Genomic DNA, 16692 nt, shown 5'->3' with positions numbered 1-16692 from the left:
AAGAAACAGCTGCTTACAGTGGCAGGAAATAAATACTAAATTTGAGAAATAGGTGTTTGATGATTCCTTGTTGATAAGTTCCAGAGCAACATACATACAGTAACTTTGGATGACGTGTTTCATATTGGAATGTATTTTTATTATGTTTTTATGTCTGTTTTAATTTTAATAATTTTATTCATGTCTGTGTTTTATGCCCAAGGCACTGCACAGGTGCCGTTTGTAAGCCGCCTTGAGTCCCCCATCGGAGTAGAGAAAGGCAGGATATAAATATTGTAAATAAATAAATTTTGCCTCAAAAGTTGCTACCTCTTGGGTTAACCAAATGCTATGTGCCACTTTCAGCATAACACAAATGTCATATAGTGACAGTATATTGTAATGTGATTGTTAGTGTAAGCTGGAAAAAGACAAGAAGGGAACAATATAGCAGGAGAATGATGACTTCTTACTAGTTACAGCCTCACATGTCACAGGAGTTAAATCAAGGAAGTACTAGAATTCTCCTGTGAGATGAAGATTTGTTTAGGTAAAGGTTTCCCCTGACGTTAAGTCCAGTCGAGACCGACTCTGGGGGTTGGTGCTCATCTCCATTTCTAAGCCGAAGAGCCGGCATTGTCCATAGACATCTCCAGGTCATGTGGCCGGCATGACTGCATGGAGCGCCGTTACCTTCCCGCTGGAGTGGTACCTATTGATCTACTCACATTTACATGTTTTCGAACTGCTAGGTTGGCAGGAGCTGGGGCTAACAGCAGGTGCTCATTCTGCTCCCGGGATTTAAACCTGGCACCTTTTGGTCTGCAAGTTCAGCAACTCAGTGCTTTAACGCACTGTGCCAGCAGGGGCTCCTTTTGAAGATTTGTTTACTCGCCTGCAAAATACAAATTGAGCATCCCTTACACAGAATTCCAAATTCTGAAATCTCCAAAACCCAAAAATGTCCTCATGGGTGGCTGAGATAATGGTATCTTTGCTTTCTGATAACTCTGTCAATAAAAACATTGTGTCATGCACAAAATTATTTAAAATGACATGTATAAACTTATCTTCAGGATCTTTATGTAAGGTGTATATAAAACATATATGAACTTAATGATTAAACTTGGGTCCCATATCCAAGGTGTGATGTCTCATGGGCCATGTAGTCCTGTTCCTAGTATTATTGTGACAGATGAAGAGGAAAACTTGGGTTTCCCACCGTTTCAGCCAGAATTGGAGCCCTTGCACCTGCAGGATATTTGCCCTCCAGAAGTCAGCCAAACAAGCCTTGAGCAGAAATCTCCCCCTTTTTCTCGCCGAGATTATTATAAACAACAAAGAGGCGCTCAAGAGGCGACTCGCCGGAGCGCTAGGATAGCTGCCAAGCAATTAGCTGATTAAGTCTGTTTTCCTTGGGAAACTTTAGGGAGTCATGCATCTGGACACAGAATGGCTTTCGGTTCTGGTTCCCCAGAGAAGTGTTCTTTGGCGGGAAAACGAGATCCTATTTAGGTGTTTGCCCTCGTAGGAACCTTGCGGAGTCAATTCGTCAGCTCGTGGAGCGAGATCGTGTGTGGACTTCGTACTCCAGTTCCCAGCTCCTGAATCAAGTTCCCAGCCCTGCCTTGTTCCACGGATTTCTATGGACTCATTTCTTGTTCCTCGTTTGCCTTGTTTCAAGTTGGACCTTGTTAAGTCTCAAGTCTTGCCTTGCCTTGCACTTAAAACCACGGACCTTGCCTTTCGGATTCAAGCCTTGTTTTCTATTCCTTCGGATTTACCTTAAGCCTCAAAGTCTATGGACAGTTCCCCACACTATTGCTTGCCAAATAGTGGGTGTTTCGGTGAAGTGGATTATAACTTTGGACCTTAATATCTTATATTGGACATTGTTTTCCTGGACTATATTTGACCTTTCCTGAAAGGTCTATTTCTGAACTATATTCTACACTTGTTTTTATTGACTTTATATATTCCCTTAATAAAGATATTAGATAGATTCTGGCCTCTGCGCGTGGTTATTGGTGCTCTGCAGCCTGGGTCCTGACACAAGGTTCCATAACATTTAGCTATTGGGACCATCCCTTTAAAGACAGACAGACAGGAAAGAAAACTTTTTTCAGTGTTTTTCCCTGAAACAGGGTCAAAAATACCCGGGACCCCTGTAGACTTGGGACTTTATTTGGACTTTACTTTTGAAGACTTTTTTGAGAGCGGTGCTCCATCATTATTTTCTTCAATCCAGTATACAGCAACACGACCAACCATCTGTTTGGAAGATATTTTCATTGACTGTATCCCTGAAGCCTATATGTATTGGAACCAATACCAGACTTGAACAACTTTTGTGTTAGAGCTGTTGCTCCTTTTCATTTTGTCGGGTATGGCCAAATTGAGCTTTGTACGGGGAACTGTAACAATATATGTCATTTGGACACATTTTCTTTGTACATAGACAATTGTTTGTGTGTATAGATACTTTACAAGTATTCTGGGACTTTGTATAGTAATTTAGCCATATCACTATGGATGACTGGCTCGGTACATTTAGCTTTGATAAAGAAGATATTATGTCTCTTACTAAAAACAGGTCAGTCATTGACCATGTACCAGCAGCTGAGTCCTCCCAGACCAGCAATTTACTTTATGACTTAGAAAAATTGAAAAAAAGAAATATTCGTTTGGATCTTCATGCATCCACATTAGCTGATTATATAAAACACAATATGATCCCCAGGGGATTAAGGATATATAAACCACCTGGCATGTTCAAAGAAGATAAGGATTTTTTACAACAATGGGTTAAAATTTTAAACAAATGTTCCTTGGATCTGATGGCATTATTGATTATGAAATCCAATGCCACCATTAAGGATGGAGAAAATAAAATTACCAATCTTATGGAAAACATTACGAAAGATACGACCTCTGCTACCATGTTGGAGACTCTTGACAAAAAATGTAGTGACCTATACAATCAGGTGAAGGAATTTAAAATTAAAAAGTTTGAAAGAGATCGTCATGATTACCAGTCCAATCGAGTCTACCCATGGTTATTGGACAAAGATCAAGTTTCCTCTAAGAGAAAAGTCAGATTCCATCCTCAATTTACAGACTCCTCTACCGAGGAAGACCCAGGAAGGACAACTGAAAGCTCTGAAGTCTCTGACTCACCACCTTTAAGAAGATCCTCTAGACATAAGAATAGGACTCTACCATCCTCCTCATCCTCCACTTTTTTTCCAAGGGGCCGAAATCGGAGACACCGAACCTGATTGTTAATCTATCCGACTATAAGTTATCTGATGTAGAAAGGTCAGTAGTAAACAAAGGTCTATCTTTTGTTCCCACCCCTAAATTTAATGCATTTCGAGCACGAATAAATTTATTCAAGCTATTTAGAACCATCCGCTTAAGAGACATGTTTAAAGACAGCATATCCAACACAACCACAGATCCTTTCAAACCTAAAAGTACCTTCTGCCCTTCCACAGATAACATTTACATTAAATGCTTTGAAAAAGCTGTAGAGAGGGACTTTAACAAGCTAACTACTCATAGACAACCATACCACTCAAATTTATCAGAATTAGAAAGAACCACTCTGGTCAAATTGAGCAACCTTAAAGAGGTAGTCTGGAAACCAGCAGATAAAGGGGGAGCTATAGTATTACTTAACAAAAGAGATTATATTAAGGAAGTCAACCTCCAGTTATCAAATAGTAAATTCTACAAACCTATTGCAACAGACCCCACTAAACACATTCAGTCCCTTATTAGGGTGGTGTGTCAAGAGGGATTGTCCATGGGATTTATTTCTTCTTCTACATTTAAATACTTACAAAATGACTTCCCCAGGATACCTATCTTTTATATTCTTCCTAAGATTCATAAAGGCATCACTCCACCCCCAGGCTGACCTATTATTTCTGGTTCATCTTCTGTATTGGAACCAGTTGCTAAATATCTAGACTCCTTTTGCCAACCATTTGTCCCTTTCTGTGATTCCTACATTAAAGACACAAAGCACTTCATTAATATCGTAGAAAATCTCAAAATTGAGGAGGACAGCATTTTAGTTACGATTGATGTCACCTCACTCTATACTAACATTCCACTAGATGAGGCTCGTACCATCATAGAGAATATCCTTCGTAGGAGAACAAAATTGCAACCACCTACACATTTCTTGATGGACCTGTTTGATATAGTACTGGAGAAAAATTATTTCCGTTTTCAAAACCAATTTTACTTTCAGACCTTCGGTGTCGCTATGGGAAGTCTGTTAGCCCCATCGATTGCCAATCTATTCATGGCAAATTTAGAAAACACTATATTGCTAAATCCATCTTTAAATATGTACTATGCTAATATAATATACTATGGCCAATTTATTGATGATATATTCATAGTATTTAAAACAACTGAGGCCGCAGTAGGATTCTCTAATTGGATTAACACTATACATACATCTATTATGTTTACCAGTCATCTCAACCTGTCACATATCATTTTTTTAGATGTTACTGTGTATAAATATCATAACAAACTTTTGGTCAAGAACTTCAGAAAACCATCAGATAAAAATTTTTTTCTTCATTATAACAGCTTCCACCACTTTGGTTTAAAGACCAATCTTCCATTTTCACAACTACTTAGACTAAAGCATAACTCAAGCTCTAATGAACACTTCATTCATGAAAGCCTGACCTTAAGCCAGGAGTTTAGAAGTAGAGGCTATCCTAAACATGTCATCAAAAAGGCATTAATTAAAGCTGAAAAAACTGATAGAACCACCCTACTGAAAGCATCTGCTAAACCAACTAAAAATCAAATTATCTGGACACAAGAATTATCGCATTACTCCAAACACATAATCCAAATTATAAAAAAGCACTGGCATCTTCTTCAAGATATTTCAGGTTGTGATAAATTACCTATTTTTGGAAACAGGCGTACTAAAAATATTAGAGAATATTTAATCCATACAGATTTAATCACTCCCATTAGTACACCGAAGAGCACCCTGAGAGGCCATTATCCTTGTGGTCACTGTAAGTGTTGTCCTCAATCTTGGAAGACTAAGGAGATATATAATCATAGGAACAAAGTGGGCACCACACTAAAACATTTTTCTACTTGTAATAGCAGCAATGTAATCTACCTCTTGACATGTGACTGTGATCTCTGGTATATTGGAAAAACAACCAGATCCTTGAGAATCAGAATCTCTGAACATAAATCCAGAATCAAAATTTTATCTACAGAATCTCTTTTATATTCACACTTCACCCAATACAAACATTCATCTACCTCATTTAAATTTTGTGCTCTGGAATGCATCTCTCAAAAACCTTTCATGGACTTGGAAAAACTATTATCCCAAAGGGAAATGTACTGGATCTTTAAGTTTAAAACCTTTTCCCCTCAGGGACTTAATGAATCACTTAATTTTAGCTGTTTCCTTTAAACCTTCAAGTACTCTTTAAAAACCTTTGAATGAACCTCCAGAATTACTCGCAGTTGAAATCACCACAAGCAGAGTCACTCAGTGAAAGCATTTAGCACTATGTAAGTATAATACTGTTATATGGGTTACCTTTACTTCTGTTAATACTGCTGGTAAAATACTTGTTACTCTATGTTTTGTTTTAGATAGAAATTCATTGTTGCTGAGTTTAACAACTCCTGAAGAAGGGGTTTTTCCCTGAAACAGGGTCAAAAATACCCGGGACCCCTGTAAACTTGGGACTTTATTTGGACTTTACTTTTGAAGACTTTTTTGAGAGTGGTGCTCCATCATTATTTTCTTCAATCCAGTATACAGCAACACGACCAACCATCTGTTTGGAAGATATTTTCATTGACTGTATCCCTGAAGCCTATATGTATTGGAACCAATACCAGACTTGAACAACTTTTGTGTTAGAGCTGTTGCTCCTTTTCATTTTGTCGGGTATGGCCAAATTGAGCTTTGTACGGGGAACTGTAACAATATATGTCATTTGGACACATTTTCTTTGTACATAGACAATTGTTTGTGTGTATAGATGCTATACATTTTGCCCATGATCGGATTTCCAGAGTCAAAGCTGAGAGCTCTCAGTCCAATGTTCTTTCAGTTCGCTGCAGTTCCTTTAGCTCTGTAAACTCCTGACCCCAATCTCTTTTCACTATAATGAAGAAGAGCAGGGGAGAAAAGTCTGGCTCCTTAGAGTTGTGCTTTGGGCAAAAACTTCAGCTGGGGCACTCTCATGCAGCACAGTTGTGTAGTTTTGTGATGCTTCTTTTAACTGCTCTGGCTGCATGACATCTTTAAAGATCTGAAAGGATGTCATATAGATGATGGAACAAGCCTGTTTTTGGTTGCTCCAGAGACCAGAACACAAAGCAAATTACAAGGAAAGAAATTCTACCTAAACATTGGAAAGAAACTAGTCTTTCTTGGAGAATGGTGGAGGTCCTTAAATCAATGTTGGATATTTTTCAGAGATGCCTTTACTATAGATTCTTGCATGAATGGGGGAGTGAACAAAATGGCCTTGGAGTCCCTTCCAATGCAAAGATATTATGATAATGTGTTTCTGTGATCCTGCAGAATTCTGGGAGAAGTAGTTTGGTGAGCAACTAAATCTCCCTGGCTTCGAATTTCAAGCACTCCTCCCTGAATTACAAATTGAACTTCTTTGAGTACTGATGTTCCTTTTTGTATTGAACACTTTGTTCTGATTTAAATTATCCTAAATAAATGTAAAGAAAAAGCAGCTGTTTCTTTGCATCATTCCCTCATCCCTACGACTAGATTATAAATACTTATTCAGTTGAATTTGAGTTTGCTAGGCATGTATGAAATTTCCCTGAGGAATTTTGCCAGGTTGTATTGTTATCCTTTAAAAAAGGATTCCTTTCACCTAAAAAAAAATTGGACAGTTTTCCTGAAAATGGGATTTAATATTCCTTTTCATAGTCCACTTTACATGCAATTTTGTAGCAATTCTGGGAAATAACTAAAGCCATTTCTCCTTTATGTAAAACCTTTTCTTTCAACCTCTATGATGGCTAAGTAAAATCAGCATGTTCCGTATCAGGCTTAGCATTCCCGAGGAAAACAAAGCAAAATGTAATGTTATTCCAACTACACAAGAGACAGAGAAGCAACAGTTGGATTAAAATGAAGAGGTATTTTCCATGGCTCCTTTGTCTTGAGAAAATAAAAATATATGTACACATGCATGAGAAAAACAATCAATCAATGTTGACTTTTAAAAATAAAAATAAGGCAATTGTGCCTAATAATTTTTTTAGCTCCTGCAGTGATTCTTGAATTTTTTATAAGGTTCATTTTATTGTTTTTGTTCCCCACTCATTGTTGAATAAATTACAGATCATTTAAGGCTGCTGGAAAAGCTGAGATTCCTAGGGTATTGTTTTTCACCTCCTGCACACAAGATAAGATTCCAGCTGAGTTATTGTTGCCATATAAAAGAAAGCTATTTGATTGTAGATTCTGTGGTACTAGCAGTTACCTTTTAAATGTATTTTTAATTGGGGCTTAATTGTGATTTCAATACTAACTGCCTATAGGTACATAATGTAAATACTGACTGCTATAAATATAGCTTTTGTTTAATGTTTAATCATTTAAAATATTTGTTATGCTTAATGAAGTTTACAGATATCATTTTTTTGTTTTCAATACAGTTACTTCAACATGCATCAGAATACAACTATCCTTCAGTTTCTGCAGTTTGTTGAAATGGTTCTGAACTATAAAAATATAGCAAAATGCCACTTTTACATCTGAAATATAAACATAGAGGTTTGAAGAAAATACTCGTACATTTCTCAATTTTGGCAAGAGAGTCTGCCTTGCAAACTCACCAATCTCACCACAAGCACACAAGCAAAACAGGGGGTGTTTTTGTTTTTCAATAAGGTAACTGTAAATAAAGGTAAAGGTTACAACTTGACGTTAAGTCTAGTCACGTCCGACTCTGGGGGGTGGTGCTCATCTCCATTTCTAAGTCAAAGAGCCAGCGTTGTCCATAGACACCTTCAAGGTCATGTGGCCGGCATGACTGCATGGAGCACTATTACTTTCCCGCCATTGATCTACTCACATTTGCATGTTTTCAAACTGCTAGGTTGGCAGAAGCTGTGGCTAACAACGTGAGCTTACTCTGCTCCTGGGTTCGAACCACCAACCTTTTGGTCAGCAAGTTCAGCAGCTCAGAGGTTTAACCTGCTGCACCACCCAAAGCTCCTAGGTTACTGTAACTTATGCAAAATATTTATCAACACAAAACTATAGTCTTGTTGAAGTAGAATGCATCTGCACACAGAAACCAAAAAACCCCCCAAAAAACCAACCATGATTGATGTTTAATTAGCAATTTTGAACAATGAATCATCACAACACTTGTTATTCTTATTTGTAGTCTTATCATCATTATTATCATCTATTTATATAGTACCATGCTGTTTTGTATAATTATCATAGTTTGTGAAATTATACAATTTTTCTAAAGATCATTATTTGCAAATTGGATGACTCTAGCCAAATAAAGGACAGGTAATATTGTGACATCTTATAGATGTGGGTGGGAAGAAAGCCATTTTTTCCTTTTCACATTTAGGAATGAAACAAGTGAGCATATACAGCCATGTGACAAAATGCATATTCTAGCTTGAAAATAATACCAAGGGTAACAAATTTAAAATGCCATAATTTTTGTACATTTTAATATCACAGATTGTTGAAAAATAGGATGAAATTGATTTTTGAATAAACTAGTGTGTAAATATTTTTGTTTCTGTTTTTGATTTGTCAAAAAAAGTGGGTTTCCCAACAGTTGGGAAACCCTATCAGGAATAATAATAGAGCAGCAAGATTTCTACAGTTTCTACCCCAGAATTTGATGTCCTGATATTTTTTCTGCACATAGTAAGGGACTGGAGTGTTCAAGCTACATTTTCTATGCAAAATATGTGTTTCCTGCAGAGGAAATGTGTCATTCAGCACAAAAAATCCTTTGGAATGCTTTGGACTATGTGACTACAGTGAGGTATGTATTTGTTGTCTTCTACAGCAGGGAGGAAATTCATCCTTGCATGTGAAGATGAGCTTGTCAAGAATTTATATCCTTAGAAGAAACATGTGTAAAACTGGCATAGACTGGCAGTAGAATGAGCTATCCATCCACAATTATGTTTCCCTTTATAGTCTTTCAGGCTAAAGTCTCAAAGATCTACTGCGGAGAAAGCCAAACTATACATAATGGGTCTGACAAATGTGGGACTCTGCTGTGAGAAAATTGTCTTACTGTTTTAAAAATGTTAACAAACAACAGCATGGGTTTTTCAAGAGACGAAATCCTTCATCCCAAATTCCTTTCTAACTATCTGCAGAACATTTTGACATCTAGGCAATAGCAGTCAGTATTTGGCAATATCTGATGGATGACATGTGGTAGCAGTTGCCACTTGACAGCCATATGGTCAGCATGGGACAATAATTGACATCTTTGTTAGTCGAGAGTCAGTAACATTTGACAGAATCTGGCATGAGAGCACTCAACTGTGTTTCTTTCCTGATATCAAGCTTCACAATGCAGTACAACTAGCACAGGGTATGAATTTCTTAGAATCACTGCTTTTTTAAATACTATTACAAACCATATTTCTAAATAGCAGAGCAAGAAAATGTTCCTTAAGAAACTGGTGATTTGTTTTATTGCATTATTTCTCAAGAAGTGGAATTTTTGTAGTTCACAAAATTCTTTATTTCTAAACTCATCCCATGCTGAGATCTTGAAATGGACATACTTGAAAGGGGGGAATAGACATTGAGACAATACAGTATATTACATTTTGCAAAATTAGAAACAGGTCCCTAGGGATAGTCCGTCATTCCACTGATTTTGTACTGGTTGGCTAAAAGCAAGGAGAGAGCTGATGTTCTTGATCTTATCATAAAACTGAATAAAATACAGCCCTTTCCTTTTTCCTTTTCTTTCTTCCAAATAAAAAGGAAGTAAATCACAGCTAAACATTCTGATGAAGAGGTTGACACATCTCATGAGTACTATTCATCTTCTCTCTCCTTCTGTCCATAGTTCTGTTTGTCTTTCTCACAAGACTTCTTTTGATAATTTTTCCAGTGCTAGCTTTATGTTTGTTTAATTGTTAACCTCTATTTAAACTGTTCTTGCACAACCATTCCAAAATCCTATACAAAGGCCTGAATCTTACTTTTAGTCCTGAGTAGAGTAGACCCATTCAGTCAGTTGGGTTTACATATGCATTGACTTTGATTCAAAAATGGAATAAATTGATCCAATATAGGAAGCAACAGTCCTGAATTTGTTAAGACCTGAGCAGAACACTGGATGATAAAAGTTCATAGAGTGTTCTCATTAATAGGATTGCCAATGTCATACATCAAAGCAAACAAGATGGTAAATAACTACAAATGTTGGGATCACTGATAGGATATAAGCAGACTCGCCAGATTTAGAATCACAGACTCAAGCTAAGTGGAAGTAAAGAGGAGAGATAACATCACTTTTATTTATCATCATCATCATCATCATCATCATCAATTATACCCTGGGTTGTTGTATGTCTTTCGGGCTGTGTGGCCATGTTCCAGAAGTATTCTCTCCTGACGTTTCGCCCACATCTATGGCAGGCATCCTCAGAGGTTGTGAGGTATGCCTGCCATAGATGTGGGTGAAACGTCAGGAGAGAATACTTCTGGAACATGGCCACACAGCCCGAAAGACATACAACAACCCTGTGATCCTGGCCATGAAAGCCTGCGACAACAAATTATACCCTGCCTTTTCCCCAGGATTGGGACTTCTTCTATCTTCCAAATTAAAATGATTACAATACAGGTTGAGTAGCCCTTATTCAAAATGCTTAGGACTAGTAGTGCTCCATATTTTGGATTTCCCCCATATTTTAGTATATTTACTAGGGCTGTGTGATTGATCAAAATGTTTCAAAACTCATTACAAAATTAGGGTGTGTCAACTCTTCATTTATAAAGTGTTTCTAAAGTATAGTTAATGAAAATTTTGTTACTAGAACAAGGGTTTCGTTACTTTTTAATACTAATTGTGCAAGTGGGGAAACGCCAAGGGCTCTTTTCTCCCTCATTATTACAGCTATTGGGGAAAAACTTACTACAATGGCAGTACACATTTACCCCACCACTGTTACCCCATCAAGTATCAGAACATTTTACTTATCCATGGGTTTTTGGGGAATTTTCAAAATTTTTATTATCATTATTATACAAGAGCTATCTCCTTGAATTTTCAATACAATGATACAAGACAACATCCTCCCAACTTTCAGAAATATTCATACATCTACGGATTTTAGGGATTTAAAAAAACATTTTGACAAAAATAGGGTTTTTAAAAAAGCCACAGAAGCTATCTCATTGAATGTCTCTCATATTAACTAATAGAACTTCCATTTAGGGATTTCTTCCCAGCCCAGCTCAGAGATTTACTTACTAGAACTATCAGTCAGTTCTCCTCTTTGTAGATTCGACAATTTATTGGAACTCTGTCTGGCTGCTGCTCTGGAGGGACAAATCTCTCCCCTATTCTGATAGAGGCTTTCTGATGCTGAGCAGAATTCTGGAAAATCTGGTTTAGGGCAAGTTGTTTTGAATTCTCTGGCATAGTGCTCCCTGCCTTCCCAAACTACATTTCCCAGAATTATGTGCTTTTGCAGTCTTTTCCCCAGTGAACTCCCTCCTGCTTCCCTCTCCTAATGCTGAGAGGCTATTAATTTAAAGAGGAATGGCAGCCTTCTTGGCTTTGCTTTGCTTGCGAAGAAGAGCAAGGTCTACCCCCTCCCTCCCCCCCCCCCCCCCGTCACACATACGCACACAGAGGTAATGGAGTTTCGACAAAGCCAGATAAAATTACCCATATGTTACTAAAGAAACAGAACAGTATTGATAACTATATTACAAATCCATTGTTTTACCAATCAAGGGAGAGAATAGGGGTGAGAAATCAAAGTTTTGTGTGCTGCTTTGCATGCTGAATAGATTTTCTATTGATTGGCAGAATCAAAGGTTTTCTGCAAGTTAAAGAATTTGAGAGCAAAGGTGAGCTCTTTGATCTCCTTGGCCAATACATATGCTAGTAAGGAAAGAGCTACCCATATTGCAAAAGGAACACCTGTGTTCTTTTAACTCTCCTACTGAAAGTCAATAGTGAAAATACAGAAGAAATAAATTAAGATCAATGTTGGCAAAAAGATCAATATTAAGCGGTATAATTCATTCCCCCCTAATTTCTTTCCCTAACATCTCTTCTGTGGTTGCTGTTCATCCACTGCCACATTTTCCCAGGGTAAAATTGTTTTATTCCTGGGTGGCGGAAGATGACGTTTGAAGATGACAAGCTGACCTACTTTCTAGAAACCGATTAAGCTTTATGACTCTTTCCTTCTTATCAGGGATCTGGCCTATAATCAGATACTTCATGGCAGACAGTACATTTTGATCAGAAGGCACCCTAAGAAAAAGAAGCCTGGCTCATCTTAATTGGGGGTTAGGTGAGGAATTCGCTTCAGTAGATGTTTCTGCAGACTTGCAAAATAGTTTTCGTGGTGTTTTTCTTTAAAAGTGCAAAATTTAAAAGTATGCATATCCCAGATGAGTCTAAAGCAGCAGCTGATGTCCTCCATCATCAAACAGAACTACCAGGATGTGGACTCATTGTTGTATTTATGTCAGATAATCGCACTCCCCCCCCCTCTTTCCATTTCAGATTGACAGTGCCTCAACTGAAGGATTTCTGTGGCACTGTAGATTGGGGTACTGGGAAATTATATCTGCAGTGTTCTCCCAGTCACAAGATATTTCAAGAAAAGGCAACTGGAGAAGACCCCCCTGAGGTCCTGCTTGTCTTAAGGTGCCCTTGTGACAGGGGAATACCGTGACATCATTCTAGGCATCTTGGAAACTCTTCAGATTAGGTGGTGCCAGACTGAAAGAGTAGGTTGCATTTTGTTACTAACTATTGTAAACACGAATCTCCAACAATTACACGGCTGTTGCTCAGTGTACCACTTTGTAGCTACTGAATAGGATGCCAGCCAGCATTTAATCTTCAGTCCACAGATAGACAAAGTATGGCTCTCCAGATTTTGTGTATTGGGCAAGTCTTACTGTCAGTCTCAAAATTTTCATGGCAAGTTTGCCTTTGAAAACAACTTGAAGGCATACAACAGCAATAACAACCACAACAAGATTCCATCAGGTCTAGCTGGCATAATCGATGTTGAAGAGTGCTGGCAATTACAGTATAAGTACTATGGGGAAGAGCAGTTTGATTTATTTGTGGGTCAGTATATCTCTATGGTTTCACACATTTCCTCCAAAATATGCATATATGTGTGTGTGTGTGTGTGTGTGTCAGATGGATTCTGTTCTTTGGAAAGCCTAACTGAAGCTTTGGAGGTAGAAAAGGAGTGAAGTGCAGAAATGTATCCTACATAGGTGTGAATATCTTTTAACAGAAAATGATGCTGTTGAAAACCTAATGTGGGTACGTCAGGTTACAGCAGCAGAAGTCTAAAACTGAGATAGTTTCTAGATATCACAGACAAAAGGTGAGGAATGATGTGTGTATGTGTGTGTGTGTGTGTGTGTTCTTTCAAGTCACCTGTCAGTTTATGGTGTCCCCATGGATTTCATAGGGTTTTTAATGCAAGGAATACTAAGAGGTGGCTTTGTCAGAGCTTTCCTCTGAAACATAGTCTATAGAATTCAGTATTTATTGTGGGTTGTAGCCTTTTTTTTAAGAGCCATCAGAGTAAAAAAAGGAACTGCATCAGGAATGATTTATTATTATTATTATTTTATTATTATGACACAGCAAACAAGATAGATATGCTGGATTTCGTATCACAAAATCACAAGTCGAACACTTCCCAAGTGTCTAGGACTGTGTGATGTATTTTCAGATGATGCGCACAGATCCCAGCAGGGTGGCCTTTTGCAGTTGGCAGATCGTAATTTTGTCAATGTCTATTGTTTCCAAATGCCGTCTGAGATCTTTTGGCATGGCACCCAATGTGCCCATCACCACCGGGACAACCTGCACTGGTTTCTGCCAGAGGAATTATTATTATTATTTTGTTTGCAAGGGAAGGTTTCTTCCCTGAAAGAGGGAGCATTATGGAACCATGTGTAGTTGGCTCATAGGCTGCTAAGAGGCCCTGCATCATATCCCTTCTGAAGCTTGGATGGTTAGGAAGGCTCACAGTTTAATTCAGGGGAAATATTCAACATATCCTTAGATATCTTCATTTTACCAAGGACATAGCCTTTCCATCAACCTCAGCCTTTAGGGATGACTTTTCCTCAGCTCACCTTTATCATGCAGGAGCAAGAGGTTACATAAATTATCATGGACTGTTTTTACAGGTGATGTTTCTGAAAGTCTTTGTCCTCAGTTGCCTACAGGCACTTGCTGATAAAGTAGGTCTCTTTGTGATGGAATATTTTAGCCTTTGTAACCTGCCCAGTCATCCTGCTGCCCAGGTACCAAAGATTTCTTTGCATTTTTATCTGTTGTGACTCCCCTCTGCTTGATCTGTGAATGGTTGTGTGAAAGGTCATTTTCTCTAGCATTTCAGACTATAAAGGACATTCATGGCTCCTCAGTCCTTTAAGGCAGACCAGGGGATTTACCCTCAGATATGGGTAGCTCTTCACAATTGAAAGGCAACTTCCCATGGCTTTTGAGCACCAGAGGGTTTGATATGAACATATAAAAGTTGCTTGTTTGGTCAGTTACCAAACATAGAAGTTCTCATTTGATGCATAGGGACTCCTCATTGGTAGGAAAGTGGCCTTGAATTCTGTTTTTACCCCTCCAAAGATCTCTGACATTCTCTCAAATTCCTTTGGAACTCCTCTCCAGTTTTCAATATTGCGAGAATGATTTGGTGTGATATTCCTAAGAACTTCCCTAAACCACATACATATATGACAGTTTGCCTCCATGTAAACCTCCCACCCCCCTTTTTGGCTGAAAGTGGAAATCACAATGAGTGTGAGATCATTTCTTTGGCCATTTTACTTGATGCACTTTGATTGTAAGTGCTATTGTTTCATATTGTGGTTTGTGGCTTGATGAGGCACACAATGAGATATCTGGCTGATTGTTCTAAATATCAGTTGTCTAAACTTCAGAACCCATAGGAACAAACTATGGTAGATAAAGAAGAACAATAGTGCTTTAGCTATGTAGTGTAAACATGAATCCACTGATAAGCTTCATTGTGGAAGTGAGGACTGCGTGGGTTGAAGTGAAAATTGCTCTCACGCTTCAGGTTATTGTCTATCCTAGTACAATCTAATGGCATGCACATATCCTTAACCAATATATCATTTCCTTATGGTCTTGCAACATGCACAGATACTCTCCAGGGTCTGTAGCTATGCCCTAGTAAAGTCTTAAATGTCAACAAGGTTTTAGCTATGGTGGGGGTGGGCAACTTGAGGGTATTGCTTCTCCAATAAAAATGTCTGTTCCTCCCATGAAATGTTTTTTCTTTCTTCAGTCACCATCTTTCTAGCATTGTAATGGTTTCCAACTTGGGCATTTAGAAATAGAGTTTAGGCATTCAAAGAAAAGGCTTAGTTAAAGGAATGCTAGTACAGCATATGGAAGAATTCTAGATGTGAATGCCTTTTCAATGGGTCAATCCCTTTCTAGCTGGACCTTCCCTAAAGTCCCTTAGTGCCTGAGACAGGACAACTGTCTCATTACATTGGTGAGTTCCTCTTCTTGAAAGTACAACCTTCTGCTCTTCAGACATAAAATGGGCTGAAATCAAAATGGGAGAATTGTGTTTTCTTTGGCCCTTTTTTTCATTCTTCTTTGTATGTGAACAGAGAGAATTTTCATTTCCTATATAAATTTCACAGACTTCAGCACTCCATCTTAAATAGTAGTTTATTAAGATTAAGTGCTTTCTTATGTAGATGTTAAAAGGACCTTTGATGTGGTTTAAATTGCATTTGATTCAATTAAAAGGTAAGAGAGATTGAAACACTTCTGTGAAAGGAAAATGAAAAATGGGCTCGTGGAAAGAGAACCGGAGATTCAGAAGACACAAAATCAGAAGGTTGTGATCAGGTGAGATAAAAGGGATAGCAAAAAACTTCTTTGAGATATTGGAGTAACAGGAAAATTGCCTGCAATAGAACAGTCTTCTGGACTTTGGTGACTTCTACGGACTGCAGATCATTTGTGGCTGCTAATACTCAAAGGATCCATTCAGGAATCCTCATTCATTCTCTCCCTAATGAAAGATAAAAGGTGATTAGAACAAACCAACAATTGTTCTAATAATGACCATCATAGCATAGTTTGCATGATACTTAATAGGGTACAAGAAGGTAGATCCCTGTATCAGAGACATGACAGACATTTGATTCAAAGGAAGGAGAAGAATGTATAAGTTGTGACAAGAAAGGGAAAGAATACAGTGCTACCCCCTTAACCACATTTTCAGTTACCCATGATCCAAAAACTATTCCCTTCTAGAAATGTTTGCAGGCTTCTAATCGATTCTATGGCATGCTTCTTGTTCAAGTATAGTAAAAATTTAGAGTTCATTATTATCTGTGGTTTTAGATACCACCTGGGCGTCTTGGAATGTATC

General features: G+C 38.0%; 2 protein-coding genes and 1 long non-coding RNA gene across 5 annotated transcripts in view; all 3 read left to right on the top strand.

Annotated features, from left to right (window-relative positions):
- fhit (fragile histidine triad diadenosine triphosphatase) overlaps nucleotides 1-16692 on the top strand; it is a 998292-nt gene that overhangs the window by 416738 nt on the left and 564862 nt on the right. The gene's annotated exons all lie outside the window — the stretch shown is intronic.
- Nucleotides 1-16692, top strand: part of LOC134295980 (uncharacterized) — a 110725-nt gene that overhangs the window by 75041 nt on the left and 18992 nt on the right. The gene's annotated exons all lie outside the window — the stretch shown is intronic.
- LOC134295977 (uncharacterized) lies at nucleotides 3319-5912 on the top strand. The gene is made up of 2 exons (XM_062969655.1): nucleotides 3319-5553; nucleotides 5638-5912. Exon 1 carries the CDS (start codon nucleotides 4175-4177, stop codon nucleotides 5450-5452), a length of 1278 nt encoding a protein of 425 aa, XP_062825725.1. The 5' UTR covers nucleotides 3319-4174; the 3' UTR covers nucleotides 5453-5553; nucleotides 5638-5912.

This window comes from Anolis carolinensis, chromosome 2, assembly GCF_035594765.1.
Source record: "Anolis carolinensis isolate JA03-04 chromosome 2, rAnoCar3.1.pri, whole genome shotgun sequence".
NCBI lineage: Eukaryota > Metazoa > Chordata > Lepidosauria > Squamata > Dactyloidae > Anolis > Anolis carolinensis.
The sequence above is the reverse complement of the archived record's forward strand: the minus strand, read 5'-3'. Positions and strand labels throughout refer to the sequence as shown.